Source organism: Cervus elaphus, chromosome 20 (assembly GCF_910594005.1).
Source record: "Cervus elaphus chromosome 20, mCerEla1.1, whole genome shotgun sequence".
NCBI lineage: Eukaryota > Metazoa > Chordata > Mammalia > Artiodactyla > Cervidae > Cervus > Cervus elaphus.
Window position 1 is genome coordinate 114,242,869 of NC_057834.1, and position 19,189 is coordinate 114,262,057.

The following is a 19,189-nucleotide window of genomic DNA, read 5'->3' on the forward strand; positions in this document are numbered from 1 at the left end:
CTTTGTGTTCCCATAGTGACTTGATCAGAAAACCTTATACTTATGTATTATAAATATCTGTGCTTCTCTCCTCTTGCAGACTTCAGTATGTAAATATTTTCAAGGACAGATTTAATTTCTTATTTATTTATTTTTCGTCATTCCTAAGTACAGTATCTGACGCATAGTTGGTGATCAGTACACTTCTATTGGAAGAAAAATGCATTAAAAAAAATTCAGCAACTTAGAAGGAAAAGAAATCACTCAAATTTTATCAGCCTATTTTTATTCAATTAGCATTTTAGAAGAGTTAATAGAGACAAAGTGGTAGTTTAAGAGATAGTAACTGAGAAATTTCAAGAAATGTTGGAAGATGCTGATCACTAGTTGCAGGAAGCTCAGGGAGTTCCCAACAAACTTTAAAAGAAAGTCATTACACATTATATACATTATAGAGAAATTTCAGAATAGTTAAAAAAAAAAAACCAAACCAACCTTAAAATCAGCTATCCTGAACTTTTAGTGAAGTTGGAGTAGTAGGGACTGGATTTACCTTCTTGAAGTAAGCAACAAAACAAAACAAAAAAACAACTATTACTAATAATTTTTTTTCTTTAGGCAATGAAGGACTTGACAGTGAAAACAAATGAGCTCAATGATTACTCCAATTTGAGAGAGTTTTCAGATTGTTCTATAGGGATCAGAATGCAACGGGCTCCCAGAGATGAGAAGATGAACTTTTCTTCAGGTAGTACAGTATGGCTAGAGTTTGTAGGACAGAAAAACAAAAAGAAAGCTATACAGGCAGAAACTCAAAGATCTATGAACAGTTCCGTCAGAATATCTAGTGCAATACTGATTGGTGCACGGATGTGAGAAAGCTGCCTGAAGTCAGGGTAAGAACCATCTGAAAGGATTAGAATAGTGCTTGGTGCACCTCCAAAGCCGCGAATAGTATCTTCCAGATTGAAAAACATCATGAGACTTCCCTGGTGGTCCAGTAGTTAAGATTCAGCACTTCCAATGCAGGGGAGCTAGGTTTAGTCCCTGGTCAGGGATCTAGGTCCTGTATGCCACAACTAAAGATCCTACATGCTGCAACAAAGATACCACATGCTGAAATGAAAATGGAAGATCCTGTGTGCCCAAACTAAGACCCAGCGCACACAGTGAATGTATTAAAATAAGGTAAACCCCAAACTCAAATAGCTAATCCGTGAATAAGAAAAATCTCGAAAGGAAGAGTTGTATTTTTACCCGTATATATAACAGCTTCACATGAAATCTAAAATGATATGCAGACTGCTACTAGGGTCTTCTCCAAAGTAAAACTTTCTTGATAATATGAACAGAATCTTGCTTTAAAATAAAGCCTTCTTGGACTTCTCTGGTGATATAGCAGATGAGAATCCACCTGCTACTGCAGAGGACATGAGTTTGATCCCTGGTCGCAGAGGATTTCACATGCTGTGGATCAGCTAAGGCAGTGAGCCACAATGACTGAACATGCGGGCTGCAATTACTGAAGCTTACATGCCTAGAGCTCGTGCGCTACAACAAGAGAAGCCTGCACACTACAAGTAAGAGTAGCCACTGCTCTCTGCAGCTAGAGGAAGCCTGTGTGCAGCAATGAAGTCCCAGCACAGCCAAAAATAAATAATAAGAAAATAAAAATTTTAAAAAGGCCTAGTGTAGCTGGATAAATAAATAAATATATATTTTTTTGAATGGAAAAGCAAAAAGAAAAACCTCATACTCTGTGGGAAGTTGGGTAGAGTAATCAGAAAGACTTTATTTCAATAGTGGGGAATCTTTAACCCTAAGCTAAATCTGTTGCCAACTAAAAAATTTTGAAGGTAAGACACCAAAAAATAACCTGTTTTCAAGTATTTCATGTCATTATAGAAAAAAGCTTGAGAATATTTTTAGGAATACAAAATGTCCATCATCCCCTGAAAGTTCATGTTGTCTGCCATTCAGTCCAAAATTATCTGGTGTACAAGGCAGCAGGAAGATAGAAATCGTGAAGAGAAGAAAGGTCAGTCGATCAAAAGCGACCTTGAACTGACACAGTAGAATTGGTAGAACTGATCATTAAAACAGTTAATATAACTACTCTTGATGTTCCTAAAAATAGAGACATGGAAGATATAAAAATGATTCAAATTGAACTTACAGAAATGAAAACTATAATGTCTAAGTTGAAAAATACAGTATGTAGGATGGCAGATGAGACATTGCAAAAGAAGTGGTTGGTGAACTTAAAGATATAGGAATGGAAGTAAGTAATCAAACAAAGAAAAAAGAACTTGGAAAAAAGAAAAGAGCATCCTTGAGCTCTTGGATAATTGATATTTGTACCATTTCTTCATAAACTCTTCAGAACATTGAGGAGGAATGCTTCCCAACCCAGTCTATAAGGACCATATTACTCTAGTACAGGAACCAGAAGAGGATATTACAATGAAAGAAAACTTCAGATCAATATCCCTCATTAGAATAATTGCAAAAATTCTGAACATTATTTTAGAAAATTGAATCCAACAATGTTTAAAGGAGGAAATACAAAATGACCAAATAGGAATTTATTCCAGGAGTGCATTTTTGGTTTAACATTAGAAAATGAATCACTGTAATTCATCACATTAACAAACAGAAAAAGAAAAATATATGATCATCTTAGTAGATGCTGAAAAAGCATTTTAAAAAGTCCTGATTAAAAAAGATCTCAGCAGACTAGGAATAGAAGGGAACTTTCACAACATGATAAAGAACATCTGTTAAGAGGTTACAACTAACATTATACTTAATGGTGAAAAACTGAATGTTTTCTCCTTAAGATAGAAAAAAGACAGGTATGAAAGTGGTATAGCTGTGGGAAACTGTATTGTAGTTCCTCAAAAAGTTAAAAATGGAATTACTGTATGATCCAGCAGTTACACTTTTGAGTTATAAACTCAAAGGAATTGAAAGCAGGGTCTTTAGGTGATGTTTGTACCACCATGTTCTTTATAGCATTATTCACAATAGCTAAAACATGGAAGCAACTCAGCTGTCCATCAGCAGATGAATGGATAAAATGTTACATGTACATACATTGAAATATACTGCCTTAAAAAGGAAGGTAATTCTGATATGTCACAACATGGAAGAACCTTGAGTAAGTTAATGCTAACTGAAATAAGCCAATCATAAAAAGACAAATACTGTAATTATTCCACTTATATGAGATACGTAGAGTAGTCAGAATCATAAAGACAGAAAGTAGAATGGTGGTTGTCTGGGGAGATGGAGGAATGGAAAGGTTTCAGTTTTACAAGATAAAAAGAATTCTGCTGATGTGTGATGGTGATGGTTGCACAACAAATGAATGTACTTAATTCCATTGAATTGTCCTTGTAAAAATGGTTAAGATAGTACATTTTATGTTATGTATATTTTATGACAGTAAAAAAAATTGAGGAAAAAGGTAGATATGTTCACTCTTACCACTTTTATTCAGTGTTTTATTTGAAGTTCTAGCCAGTGAATTCAGACAAGAGAAAGGAAAGCTAAGTTGGAAAAGAAGAAGTACAACTATATTTGTAGGTAAATGTGATTATTTATATAGAATATTCAGTGACGTCAGAAAAGAGTTATTAGAGTTAATGAGTTTAGCAGGGTTGCAGAATACAAACTCAGTATGCAAAAGTCAGCTGTATTTTTACATACTAATAATGAACAGTACAAAAGTGAAATTCAAAAAACTATTTACAATATCATCAAAAATATGCAAAATTATGCACAGAAATTATAAAACATTCCTGAGAGAAATTAAAGAAGAGCTAAAGAAATGCAGAAATAAAACCTTGTGTATGTGTTGGAAGAACTAATATTATTAAATTTCTTTCAAAACTGATCTATAGACTCAGCCCAATCCTGTACAAAATCCTGAATTGAAAGCCTGATTCTAAAATTCATCTGGAATATACTCTGCTATATTTAAAATAGATAAGCAACAAGGACCTACTTTATAGCACAGGGAACTATTGTCAATATCTTATAATAAACTATAATGGAAAAGAATCTGAAAAAGAATATATCTGCATGTACTTACGTATGTATGTATGTATGTATGTATAACTGAATCACTTTGTTGTAACCTGAAACACTGCAAATCAATATACTTCAATAAAGAAAACAAAAAAAGAAGGAAGAGAAAAGCTGAAATTCATCTGGGAAGGCAAAGGCCCTAGAAAATACAAAAGAACTTTGAAAAGAACAAAGTTGGAGGACTAACAACACCTGCTTTACAGATTTAAACTACAGTAATAAGGCAGTGTGGTATTGGCATCAAGTAGACAAATAGATCAGTGGAGCAGAATAGTGAGAATAGAAATGGCACACTTGTATGAACAACTGATTTTCTTTTTTTAAACAGAGATTAAAGGCAATTCAGCAGAGAAATTTTACTCCCTTAAACATATGAATAGTTAAATATCCATGTATAAAGATGGATACAGACCTTAATGTAAAACCTTTACTTACAGACCTTAATGTAAAACCTAAAAGTATAAAATTTCCAGGATAAGATATGGTAGAAAATCTATATGACCTTGGATTAGGCAAAATTTCTTAGGTATGATACTAAAGAGGAAAAAAAGGATGAATGGACTTACTCAAAATTAAAAACTTTTGCTCTTTGAAAGATATCATTTAAAGAATGACAGGTAATACACCACATTAACAAATTGAAAGATAAAAACCATATGATTATTTCAATAGATGCAGAAAAAGTCTTTGACAAAATTCAACATCCATTTATGATAAAAACGCTCCAGAAAGCAGGAATGAAGGAACATACCTCAACATAATAAAAGCTATATATGACAGACCCACAGCAAACATTATCCTCAATGGTGAAAAATTGAAAGCATTTCCCCTAAAATCAGGAACAAGACAAGGGTGCCCACTCTCACCACTACTATTCAACATAGTTTTGGAAGTTTTGGCCACAGCAATCAGAGCAGAAAAAGAAATAAAAGGAATCCAGATAGGAAACGAAGAAGTGAAACTCTCACTGTTTGCAGATGACATGATCCTCTACATAGAAAACCCTAAAGATTCTACCAGAAAATTACTTGAGCTAATCAGCAAATATAGTAAAGTTTCAGGGTATAAAATTAATACACAGAAATCCCTTGCATTCCTATAGACTAGCAATGAGAAAACAGAAAGAGAAATTAAGGAAACAATACCATTCACCATTGCAACAAAAAGAATAAAATACTTAGGAGTATATCTACCTAAAGAAACAAAAGACCTATACATAGAAAACTATAAAACACTGATGAAAGAAATCAAAGAGGACACAAATAGATGGAGAAATATACCGTGTTCATGGATTGGAAGAATCAATATTGTAAAAATGAGTGTACTACCCAAAGCAATCTATAGATTCAATGCAATCCCTATCAAGCTACCAACGGTATTCTTCACAGAACTGGAACAAATAATTTCACAATTTGTGTGAAAATACAAAAAACCTCGAATAGCCAAAGCAATCGAGAAAGAAGAAGGGAACTGGAGGAATCAATCTGCCTGACTTCAGGCTCTACTACAAAGCCACAGTCATCAAGACAGTATGGTACTGGCACAAAGACAGAAATATAGATCAGTGGAACAGAATAGAAAGCCCAGAGATAAATCCACGTACCTACGGACACCTTATCTTCGACAAAGGAGGCAAGAATATATAATGAAAAAAGACAATGTCTTTAACAAGTGGTGCTGGGAAAACTGGTCAACCACTTGTGAAAGAATGAAACTAGAACACTTTCTAACACTATACACAAAAATAAACTCAAAATGGATTAAAGATCTAAATGTAAGACCAGAAACTATAAAACTCCTAGAGGAGAACATAGGCAAAACACTCTCCGACATAAATCACAGCAGGATCCTCTATGACCCACCTCCCAGAATATTGGAAATAAAAGCAAAAATAAACAAATGGGACCTAATGAAACTTAAAAGCTTTTGCACAACAAAGGAAACTATAAGCAAGGTGAAAAGACAGCCTTCAGAATGGGAGAAAATAATAGCAAATGAAGAAACAGACAAAGGATTAATCTCAAAAATATACAAACAACTCCTGCAGCCCAACTCCAGAAAAATAAATGACCCAATCAAAAAATGGGCCAAAGAACTAAACAGACATTTCTCCAAATAAGACATACAGATGGCTAACAAACACATGAAAAGATGCTCACCATCACTCATTATCAGAGAAATGCAAATCAAAACCACAATGAGGTACCATTACACGCCAGTCAGGATGGCTGCTATCCAAAAGTCTACAAGCAATAAATGCTAGAGAGGGTGTGGAGAAAAGGGAGCCTTCTTACACTGTTAGTGGGAATGCAAACTAGTACAGCCACTATGGAGAACAGTGTGGAGATTCCTTAAAGAACTGGAAATAGAACTGCCATATGACCCAGCAATCCCACTCCTGGGCATACACACCGAGGAAACCAGATCTGAAAGAGACATGTGCACCCCAGTGTTCATCACAGCACTGTTTATAATAGCCAGGACATGGAAGCAACCTAGATGCCCATCAGCAGATGAATGGATAAGGAAGCTGTGGTACATATACACCATGGAATATTACTCAGCCATTAAAAAGCATTCATTTGAATCAGTTCTAATGAGATGGATGAAACTGGAGGCCATCATACAGAGTGAAGTAAGCCAGAAAGATAAAGAACATTACAGCATACTAACACATATATATGGAATTTAGAAAGATGGTAACGATAACCCTATATGCAAAACAGAAAAAGAGACACAGATGTACAGAACAGACTTTTGGACTCTGTGGGAGAAGGCGAGGGTGGGATGTTCTGAGAGAATAGCATTGGAACAAGTACACTGTCAAGGGTGAAACAGATCACCAGCCCAGGTTGGATGCATGAGACAAGTGCTCAGGGCTGGTGCACTGGGAAGACCCAGAGGGATGGGATGGGGAGGGAGCTGGGAGGGGGGATCGGGATGGGGAACACATGTAAATCCATGGCTGATTCATGTCAGTGTATGGCGAAAACCACTACAATATTGTAATTAGCCTCCAACTAATAAAAATAAATGGAAAAAAAATAAAGAATGACAGACAATACTAGCTGCAGATTGGGAACAGATATTCACAAATCATATCAGGTAAATGAGTTGTATCTAGAAGAAATAAAAAACTTCCAAAACTCAGTAATAAGTACAGTAATCACCCCTTATTCATGGTTTTGCTTTCCATGGTTTCAGTTGCCCTTGGTCAGCCATGTCTGAAAATATCAAATGGAAAATTCCACAGATAAAGAATGTACAGTTTTAAACTGCATGCCATTCTGAATTCAGTTCAGTTCAACAGCTCAGTCATGTCTGACTTTGTCAACCCATGGACTGCAGCACACCAGGCTTCCCTGTCCTTCACTGTCGCCTGGAATTTGCTCAAACTCATGTCCATTGAGTCTGTGATGCCATCCAGCCATATCATCCTCTGTCGTCCCCTTCTCCTGCCTTCAATCTTCCCAGCATCAGGGTCTTTTCCAATGAGTCAGTTCTTTGCATCAGGTGGCCAAAGTATTGGAGCTTCAGCTTTATCATCAGTCCTTCCAGTGAATATTCAGGGTTGATTTCCTTTAGGATGGACTGGTTGGATCTCCTTGGTGTCCAAGAGTCTTCTCCAACACCACAGTTGAAAAGCATCAATTCTTTGGCACTCAGCCTTCTTTATGGCCCAAACTCTCACATTGGTACATGACTACTGGAAAAATCATAACTTTGACTATATGGACCTTTGTTGGAATAGTAGTCTCTGCTTTTTAATACTCTATCTTAGGTTCGTCATAGCTTTTCTTCCAAGGAGCAAGCATCTTTTAATTTCATGGCTGTAGTCATTTGCAGTGATTTTGGATCTCAAGAAAATTAAGTCTGTCACTGTTTTCATTGTTTCCCCATCTATTTGCCATGAAGTGATGGACTGGTTGCCATGATCATAGTTTTTTTTAATGTTGAGTTTTAAGCCAGCTTTTTCACTATCCTCTTTCACCTTCATCAAGAGGCTCTTTTAGTTTCTCTTCACTTTCTGCCATTAGGATGGTGTCATTTACATACCTGAAGTTACTGATATTTCTCCCAGTAATCTTGATTCTACCTTGTGCTTCATCCAGCCCAGCATTTCACATGATGTACTCTGCATATAAGTTAAATAGGCAGGGTGACAATATATAGCCTTGATGAACTCCTTTCCCAATTTTAAACCAGTCCATTGTTCCATGTCTGGTTCTGACTGAATAGTGTGATGAAATTTCTTGTTTGGCTTTGTCCTGCCTATGATGTGGGTATCTGCATAGTGTATGCTACCTGTCTGTTAGTTACTTAGTAGCCATCTTAGTTATCAGATTGGCTGTTGGTGGTATCACAGTGCTTGTGTTTGAGTAATCCTTATTTTACTTAATAATGGCCCCAACGTGCAAGAGTAGTGAAGCAGGCAATATGAGTAGTCTCTTAATGCACCTAATTTATAAGTAAAACTTTATCATAGGTATGTACGCAGAGGAAGATAATAGCATTTACAGGGTTCAGTGCTTTCTGTGGTTTCAGGCTTCCACTGAAGGCCTTGGAGCATGTCCTCCAAGGATGAGGGGGAACTACTGTAAACAAACAACCAAATAAAAATATGGGCAAAAGATTTGAGCCAACACTTTATTAAAGAAGACATACAGATGTCAAACACATGAAAAGATGTTCAACATTATTCATCATTAGGGAAATCACTGCACTTATAAGAACAGCTAAAATTAGAAAGATTGAGTGTACCAAGTGTTGTCAAGGATGTGAATGAATGGCAAGTCTAAAACAGTGCTGGTGGAAATGTAAAATAGTATTGTGTTGGCTAAAAAGTTTATTTGGGATTTTCCATAGCATAAAATGGTATAGAAAAACCTGAATGAACTTTTTGGCCAATCCAGTAATCCCCCTTTTATTTTAAAGATTTAGTTTTAAACTGAGAGTTGGTTGACATACAACATGTTAGTTTCACATGTACAACATAATGATTCAACAGATACATATTTTGTGAAATAATCACCACAATAAATTTAGTTAATACCAACTACCACACATAAGTTTTTTTTTTCTTGAGGTGAGAACTTCACCTCAATCTTCACTTTAAGATTTATGCTTAGCAACTTTTCAATATACAATACTGCATTATTGACTATAATTACCAGGAAGTATATATAAATCTTAAGGACTGATTTATTTTATAACTGAAAGCTTTTACCTTTTGACTATGTTCACTCATTTCGCTCACCCCCAACCACTAATCCCTGCCTCTGGCAGGGACCAATATGTTCTCTGTATTCAGTTTTTGTTGCTGTTGTTTTTAGATTCCACATACAAGTGAGATCATACAGTATTTATCTTTCTTGGTCAGACTTACTTCATTTAACAGTATGCCCACAGGGTCCATCCATGTTGTTGCACATGACAAGATTTTCTTTTTCTAATGGCTGAGTAATGTTAAGTTGTATGTATGGGCCACATTTTCTTTATTCACTCATCCATCAGTGGACATGTAGGTTGTTTCCGTGTCTTGGATATTGTAAATAAAGCTTCAGTGAACATGGAGGTGCAGATTTCTTTTCTGTTGGTGTTTTAATTTTTTTTGGATAAATACCCAGAAGTGGAATTACTCGGTTACTTGGTAATGCATCCATTTTTGAAAACATATCGGCAGTTTTTTAAAAGTTAAACATACAACTAATACATGATTTAGCCATTCCATTCCTATGGGTTTATCCAAGATAAATGAAAGCATATGTCTCTACACTTACTTGTATATGAATGTTCATAGCAGTTTTATGTTTAATAATTAGCCAAAGAAGTGAACAAATAAATGTGGTATATCCATATCTTGTTATGCTATTTGTTATTAAAAGGAGTGAACTATTGACTATACAACAACATAGATGGATCTTAAGTATCATGAGTGTAAAAAGTCAGACAAAAATGACTATATACTGTGCAATTCCATATATATAAAATTCTAGAAAATGCAGTCTAAGCTGTAATCATAGAAAGCAGATTGGTAGTTTCCAGAATATGGGTGTAGAAGGGTGGAGTGATTACAAAGGGGTTTGAGGAAATTTTTGAGAGAGATTGATATGTTTATTATCTTGATGGTGGTGATGGTTTTATTATATACATATTATGTCAAAAATGAACCAAGTTGTAAAGTTTAAATATGTGCAACTTATTTTATATAAATTACATCCACGGTAAAGTTGCTTTTTTAAAGGCAGCCAGAAAGATAAAAGGTGCAGAGGATGGAAATGTTGGCTGACTTATCATGATAACAGCAATAGAAGCCAGAAGACAGTTGAATAGTATCTTCAGAGTTCTGGAGGAAGGAAAAATCTGTCAACATTTATTTCTTTGGCCACACCACACGGCGTGAGGAACTTCCCTGACCAAGGATTGAACCCATGCCCCCTGCATTGGAAGCAGAGTCTTAAGCACTAGATCACCAGGGAAGTACTTTTTTTTTTAAAACTATATTTCTATACCCAGTGAAATTAACAATAGTGAGCACAGAATATATATATACACACATGCATTTTTGTTTTATTCAAGTATAGTTGATTTACACTGTTGTGTTGATTTCTGCTCTAAAGCAGAATAATTCAGATCTATATATATATATATATATACATATACATTCTTTTTTCTTAAATCATTGACCCATGGTCTTGTAAGCCAGTAACTTTTATTTATTTATTTTTGGCTGTGCTGGGTTTTCATTGCTGTGCGTGTAGACTTTATCTAGTTGCAGCCAGCAGGGGCTACCCTTCATTGTGCTTGTAGGCTTCTCATTGTGGTGGTTTTCTTGTTACAGAGCATGGGTTCTAGGCACACAGGCTTCAGTAGTTGTGGCACATGGACTCAGTAGTGGCATGGGCTTAGTTGCTCTGCAGCATGTGGAATCTTCCTGGTAGGGATCGAACTTGTGTTCCCTGCATTGGCAGGTGGATTCTTGACCACTAGGGAATCCCAGTATACATTATTTTTTTTTAAGTTTATTTATTTATTTGGCTGTGCCAGATCTTAGTTGAGGCACACAGGGTCTTTGATATTTGTTGTGGCTTGTGGGATCTTGGTTGCAACATGTGAGATCTAGTTCCCTGTCCAGGGATTGAACCTGGCCTCCAGCATTGGAAGTACGAAGTCTTAGCCACTGGACCACCTGGAGAGTGCCCTACGTTCTTTCCAATATTCTTTTCCATTATCGTTTATCCTGGGACATTGCATATAGTTCCCTGTGCTATAAGCAAGATCTTGTTGTTAATCCATGTTATATATATAATAGTTTGAATATCTTTCAATCCCAAGCCTCCCAATCCATCTCTCCCCACCACTTTTGGCAAACACAGATCTGTTTTCTATGTCTGATTCTGTTTCGTTTCAAAAGTAAGTTCATTTGTGTCATATTTTGGATTCTGTATATAAGTGATGTTACATGATACTTGTCTTTCTCTTTCTGACTTACTTCACTTAGTATAATAATCCCTAGGTTCATCTATGTTGCTGCAGATGGCATTATTTTATTCTTTTTTATGACTGAGTAGTATTCCCTTGTATATGTGTACCATGTCTTTATCCTGTTAATGGACATTTAGTTTGTTTCCATGTCTTGGCCACTGTGACTGGTGCTACTATGTACATAGGATAGCATGTATTTTTTCAAATTAGAGTTCCCCCCAGATGTATTCCGGGTGTAGGATTGCTGGTTCATATGGTTCTGTTTGTAGTTTTTTAAGGAAACTCCATACCGTTCTCCATACTGGTTGTACCAGTTTACATTCCCACCAACAATGTAGGAGGGTTCTCTTTTCTCCAGTGTCTCCAACATTTTTATTTGTACACTTTTTAATGATGGCCATTCTGACTGGTGTGAGGTGGTACCTTGTAGGTTTGAGTCACATTTCTCTAATAGTTAGTGATGTTGAACATCTTTTCATATGCCTGTTGGCCATCTGTATGTCTTCTTTGGAGAAGGATCGATTTAGGTCTGCCCCTTTTTTTGATGGACCTAACAGAGTCAGAAGAGGTGGCAAGAATACACAGAACTATACATAAAAGGTATAGTAAGGACTGGTGTGGTGTGGATGCTCACTTGGAGCCAGACATCCTGGAATATGAAGTCAAGTGGGCCTTAGGAAGCATTACTACAAACAAAGCTAGTGGAGGTGATGGAATTCCAGCTGAACTATTCCAGATCCTAAAAGATGATACTGTTACAGTGCTGCACTCAGTATGTCAGCAAATTTGGAAAACTCAGCAGTGGCCTCAGTACTGGAAAAGGTCAGTTTTCATCCCAGTTCCAAAGAGGGCAGTGCTAAAGAATGTTGAGACTACTGGACAATTGTGCTCATTTCCTGTACTAGTAAGATTATGCTCAAAATCCTTCAAGCTAGGCTTCCATAGTACTTGAATTGAGAATGTCTAGATGTACAAGTTGGATTTAGAAAAGGCAGACGAACCAGAGATCAAATTGCCAGCATTCATTGGATAACAGAGAAAGTAAGGGAATTCCAGAAAAAAAATGTACTTGTAAAACAAAAAAAAAATGTACTTGTGCTTCATTGTGCTAAACCCTTTGACTGTGTGGATCACAACAAACTTTGGAAAATTCTTAAAGAGATGTGGGAATAACAGACCGTCTTACTTGTCTCCTGAGAAAGCTGTATGTGGGTCAAGAAGCAACAGTCAGAACCTTATATAGAGCAACTAACTGGTTCAAAATTGGGAAAGGAGTATGGCAAGGCTGTATATTGTTACCCTGTTGATTTAACTTATATGCAGAGTACATCATGCAAAATGCTGGGTTGGATGAGTTACAAGCTGGAATCAACATTTCCAGGAGAAATAGCAACAATCTCAGATATGCAGATGATACTCTGCATATCTTATGCTGGAAAATGAAGATGAACTGTGGAGCCTCTTAATGAGGGTGAAGGAGAGTGCAAAAGCTGGCTTAAAATTCAACATTAAAAAAACTAAGATCATGACTTCTGTTGCCATCACTTCAGGGCAAATAGAAGGGGAAAATGTGGAAGCAGTGCCAGATTTTCTCTTCTTGGGCTCCAAAGTCACTGTGGATGCTGACTGCAGCCATGAAATTAGAAGATGCTTGCTTCTTGAAAGGAAAGCTATGACAATCCTAGACAGTATATTAAAAAACGAACAGATCACTTTGCTGACAAAGGTCTGTGTAGTCAAAGATGTGGTCTTTCCAGTAGTCATGTACGGATGTGAGAGTTGTACCATAAGGAAGCCTGAGCATCGAAGAATTGATGTTTTCAGGCTGTGGTGCTGGAGAAGACTCTTGAGTGTCCTTTGGACAACAAGGAGTTCAAACCAGTCAATCCTAAGGGGAATCAGCTCTGAATACTCATTGGAAGGACTGATGCTGAAGCTCTAATACTTTAGCCACCTGATGGGAACAGCCAGCTAACTCATTGGAAAAGACCCTGATGCTTGGAAAGGTTGAAGGCAGGAGAAGGGAATGACAGAGGATGAGATGGTTGGATGGCATCACCAACTGGATGGACATGAACTTGGGTGAACTTTGGGAGATGGTGAAGGACAGGGAGGCCTAGTGTGCTGCAGTCCATTGGTTCACAAAGAATCAGATGTGAGTTAGTGACTGAACAACAACAACAACAATCCAGCTTTCCTAGTACCATGTTTTGATAAGACAGTTCTTTCACATTGAATGTTCTTAATATTTTTATTAAAAATAATTTGTCCTTATGAGCATCTACTTCTGGGCCCTCATTTTATTGACCTCTGTGTCTATCTTTATGCCAATACAGTACTCTTTTGGTTACTGTGACTTTGTACTAACATTCGAAATCAGGAAATTTGAGTCCCCTAAGTTTCTTACTCTTTTTCAAGATTGTTTTGTCTGTTTGGGGTCTCTTGAGGGTCCATGTGAATTTTAGGATTTTTTTTTCTTTTTCTACAAAAAAGTTGTTGGGATTTTGATAGGGATTGAATTGGATATGTAGATTGCTTTGGATACTACTGACATCTTAGCAATATTGAGTCTGCCAGTCCATGAACATGGAATCCTCAGTTGCTTAGTTGTGTCTGACTCTTTGTGATGCTATGGACTGTGTAGCCTGTCAGCCTCCTCTGTCCAGGAGTTTTCCCCAGCACGGAATATCTTTTTTTTTTCTTTTTATTCATGTCTTCTTTAATTTCTTTAAGCAGCGTTTTGTCTTTTTCAGTGCATACCTCTTTCATGTTCTTGGTTAAATTCATTCTTAAGTCTTTTATTCTCTTTGATGCTGTTTTGGGTGGAATTATTTTCTTAATTTCTATTTCAAATTGTTTATTGTTAGTATATAGAAATGCACCTGATTTTTAAAATAATTCTATTCATTTTTATTTTTGACTGAGCTCAGTCTTTGTTGCTGTGCAGAATTTTCTCTAGTTGTGGTGAGTGGGAGCTATTCTAGTTGTGGTGAGCAGGCTTCTCTATTGTGGTGGCTTCTTTTGTTGCGGTACACGACTCTAGGTGTGCAGGCTTCAATAGTTGCAGCATATGGGCTCAGTAATTATGGCTCCCAGGCTCTAGAGCACAGACTCAGTAATTATGGTGGATGGGTTTAGTTGCTCCATGGCATGTGGGATCTGCCCTGATTAGGGACTGAACCCATGTCTCCTGCATTGGCAGGCAGATTCTTAATTGCTCTGCTGCCAGGGAAGCCCAGAAATGCACTTGAGTTTTTGAGTGTTGATTTGTATCCTGCTGAATTTGTTCAGTAGTTCTGATGTCTGTTTTTAGACTATTAAGGGTTTTCTGTATACTCGATTATGTTTATCTGCGAATAGGGATAATTTTATTTATTTATTTTTTAATGTGAATGCCTTTTATTTCTTTTTCTTGCCTAATTTCTTTGGCTAGAAGTGGTAAAGTGGTCATTGTTTACTGGTTCCTAATCTCAGAGGAAAAATTTCAGTTTTTCACTATCAGATATGATGTTACCTGTAGGTTTTTCATACATGGTCTTATATAGCAGTAGTTTAATTTTGTTCCTAGTTTTTTGAGTGCTTTTACCACAGAGGGGTGTTGTATTTTGTCAAATGGTTTTTCTGCATCAGTTTAGGTTCTTTGTCCTTTCTCTCCTTTCATGCTGTTAAGATGATATATTACATCTTGATTATTTTATGTTGAACCATTCTTGCATTCTAGGAATAAATCACATTTGTTCATGGTGTATAATCCGTTTAATATTCTGTGAATTCAGTTTGCTAGTATTTAGTTGAAGATTTATTGAAACTTTTTAAATAGAAGAATAACTGGTATGTGCTATGCTTAGTTGCTCAGTCATGTCTGACTGTTTGCGACCCCATGGACTATAGCCCGCCAGGCTCCTCTGTCAAGGGGATTCCCCAGGCAAGAATACTGGAGTGGGTTGCCATGCCTTCCTCCAGGAGATCTTTCCAACTCAGGTATCGAACTGAGGTCTCCCACATCACAGCCTGATTCTTTATCGTCTGAGCCGCCAGGGAAGCCCAAGAGTACTGGAGTGGGTATACTGTTCCTTCTCTAGTGGAACTTCCCGACCCAGGAATCAAACCAGAATCTCCTGCATTGCAGGCGGATTCTTTACCAGGTGAGCTACCCAGGAAGCCCAATAACTGGTATAAATACAGGGAATTGGATGAAGAGTTAGGGATTAGAAATAGGAAAATGATTAGGAGACTTTTGCCTCCTAGGCAAATTTTCCAAGCCTAAACTAGTTCTTTCCATAATTTACCTCATCTCAGTAGTAGGCACCACGATTTGCCCTGTTCTTAGCATAAGCACATTTGAGTCATCTTTGGTTCATCTCTTTCTTTCATACCCCACATTCAAACAATTAGTAAGTTCTATTGAATATGCCTTCAAAATATTGTGTATTTCACATTTAGTCATTTGTCGTATATCTCTACTTTTTGTGCTGTAATCTGAGCTACCACCATCTGTCACCTGAACTATTTTCAAGTTATTCCATTTCTTTCCCCCCACAATCTTCTTCACTTAGCAGCCAGAATTGTTCTTTTAAAATATATCATGTTATTTCTTGCTCATAGCCCATCAGTGGCTTCCCAACTTAAAATACTAAACCCTTACCAGATTTTACAGTGTTGTACAGTATTTGACTGCTACTCAACTTTTCAACTTCATCACATTTCATAGTCACCTTTTTGTTACTCAGCTTCAGACATTAGGCTTTTTTTGCCTCTCAGTCCTTGCATTTACTATTTCCTATGTCTTGGAAAATACAGGGAACTGGATGAAGAGTCATAGATTAGAAATGGGAGAATAATTAGGAGATTTTTGCCTCCTGGCAAGTTTTCCAAGCCTATTTCCTATGTCTTGAATGCTATTCCCCCAGAAATTTGAATGTCTCTTTTCTTCACTTCTTTCAAGTTTCTTTACCTTAGAGTGATTTTCTTTGTCTACTCTATTCTATAGTAGCACCCTCTTCTCATCAGTCTGTAGCCTCTTACCCTGTTTCTTCTCAATAACACTACCTGACACTATAATATTTGTTTACTTATATGTTGTCTATTTTCTCTAATTAGAATATATGTTGCAGAAGAGCAGGGACTTAATTGATCATATTTATGACAGGATATATATCCTGTTGAAATGAGGATGATCAATGATACGAGGATATAAATGACAATATTTGATGGAACAGTATCCTAAAGAAGGTAGAATAGACTTATTAATAGCATAGAGGAGTGTGTTCATTGATTGTCTTTTATCCATTTTCAATCTAGAAATACTTCCGTGTATATAAAGATAGTTTTGTTGCATGTTAATTTTATATCATTTTTCCCATTAAGTATGTTTCTGTTAATACGTTGGATAAATCCTGAAAACAAAAAGTCCTGAAAACTGATATATCTGTTCATCTAACTTCTATTTAGTTTATAGTTAAGATTGTAAAAACGATCATAGAAACTTACAAAAACAAAGTTGTCTTACTTTCTATGTTTAACTATTCTGTATGATAGGTAAACTTTATATAGGTTAAAACGGATTATGATAACAATAAAATTAGGAATAAACCAAAGTCTTTGTTTAGCCATATTGAGTATGGGAGGGGGAAAGAACAAACTACTTTTGATTATTCTTTTGGGAGCTCCTTATCTCAAAAAAATAAGAGATTGTTTCTTGACTGAAATGTGATAATAGAAAATGCCTTTATTATAATATTAAATAAAAAAGGTAGGAGATGCGGGTTCAATTCCTGGCTTGGGAAGATCCCCTGGAGTAGGAAATGGCAACCTGCTCCAGTATTCTTGCCTGAAAAATTCCTTGGACAGAGAAGCCTGGTGGGCTACAGTCCATGGGGTTGCAGAGTTGGACATGATTGTGCATGCTGCGCGCGCACACGCACACACACACACACACACACACACACGATCTTCAATTTTGTTAAAAAAAAAAAATGAACAGAATAGTCTGGGAGCTGGTAGATGATTTTCTTCTTTTCCTGTAATTTATGTAGCTTTTGCAGTTACCCTGTATTTTTTAAAATCAATATTAATCAATTTTAAAAAGTTACTGTGCATATATATAATATAGTCCTTCTTTAGCTCCTTGTTTTAAATTGGCTTTCAAACTTAGAAGAATAAAGATTTTTTAAAAACATTTTGCCTAGTTTTGTATAAAATAACAGGGAAATCATTTTTTAATGGGAGGTAGTATATAAAATATATGATGATAGTGTTTAGGATGTTTTCCTGCAGTGATTTAATCTGATAACTGTACATGCCAGTCAGACACAGTCAAGACCTTCTGCTACACCTAAGACAGTCTCTTTTGGCTACAACAGAATGATCAGCTAAATGTTGTACTTATGGAAGCTTGGCTTGTAGCATTTCATAATTTATGCAGATAGTAAAGTAAAACAAGTTTTATTTTTTAAATGTTTAATAACAGCTCCCCCCATAGCATCTCTCATTTTTTCAATCCTGTTTCACAGAGGCAGGGATCTCTGTCTCTGTTGTTCAGTTTCATTTCCTAGATGTCTTAAATCTGGCAATTGAAGATGAATATATGTTGAGTATGTCCTGCTCTCCTAAATATGAGGACATTAAAATAGAAGTCTCTTTTTGTATTGTTGTTATTAAATGTTACACTAACAGGAAAAACAGGAAGAAAGTGAGCTTCGTTCTCTGCCGCCTCCTTCCCTTGCCCACTTGGCTGCTTTAAGTGTTGCAGTTATTGAATTAGCAAAAGAACAAGGAATAACAGATGATGACCTCAAAGTCCGTCAGGAAATTGTGGAGGAAATGTCAAAGGTTATAACAACATGTTTACCAGGTACAACTTCATTTTATACTTAATTTTTAAAATGATACAACTCTTCCTCTTGCTTCCCCTTAAACTTAATGTTTTTCTTTCAATTTTTTTCTCTTCTTTTTTTCTACTTAAAAGTAGATGAATTTCATTATTTTATAAATGAACTTTTTGGCGGGAGATAGTTCAGAAAAAGAAAATGAAAAATTGTAGTATGGTATAATTTTTATAATAAGAAAAAAAGATTTTTAAAGTGTCAGATACACTTTAAAATAATTGCTTAGTGCTTGAATATTGTATTTCATATTAAATTTTTGTTGTCATTGACTTCTGAATGGACATTTTAATCATTTATTTCAGTTGTATGTATTAATACTACTCACTAAATAAAATTTCTTTTGCTTGATTGTGGGGAAAATTAAGGATGTCAGAGGCAAAATTTGCACTTTTATTTCTTTTTTTGACTCTTTATCTTTCTTCATAGAAAGCTTAAGTTTTGGGTTCAAGGGGGAATTGGGTCAAGTTTATTATAGGCATTTATGTATAGATTATTTGCTTAGCCCTTATTTCTTTCCATTAATACTGAGTTTAAATAAATGTAAATGTATATTAAATATGATTTGTTTCTTACCACCAAAGGAATTTTGGACAGTTAATAAATTATTGTTTTATATGAAACCATTGTGATATTTGTAAAAAAGAATATAAATTGAAATTGAAAAATGTTTACTTCTCTATTATTTCTAATAATAATAAAACTAATAATGTAGCTTTATATCTAAAACACATTGGTATTAAATTACA

General features: G+C 35.9%; 1 protein-coding gene across 9 annotated transcripts in view; it reads left to right on the forward strand.

The window, feature by feature from the left end:
- The window catches only part of TUT4 (terminal uridylyl transferase 4), a 129,983-nt gene that overhangs the window by 43,948 nt on the left and 66,846 nt on the right, over nucleotides 1-19,189 (forward strand). For all 9 annotated transcript variants that reach the window (XM_043878795.1, XM_043878790.1, XM_043878798.1 and 6 more), the window contains exon 5: nucleotides 18,232-18,409. In XM_043878795.1, the coding sequence (XP_043734730.1) occupies nucleotides 18,232-18,409 (178 nt within the window). The remainder of the gene's footprint in view (nucleotides 1-18,231; nucleotides 18,410-19,189) is intronic.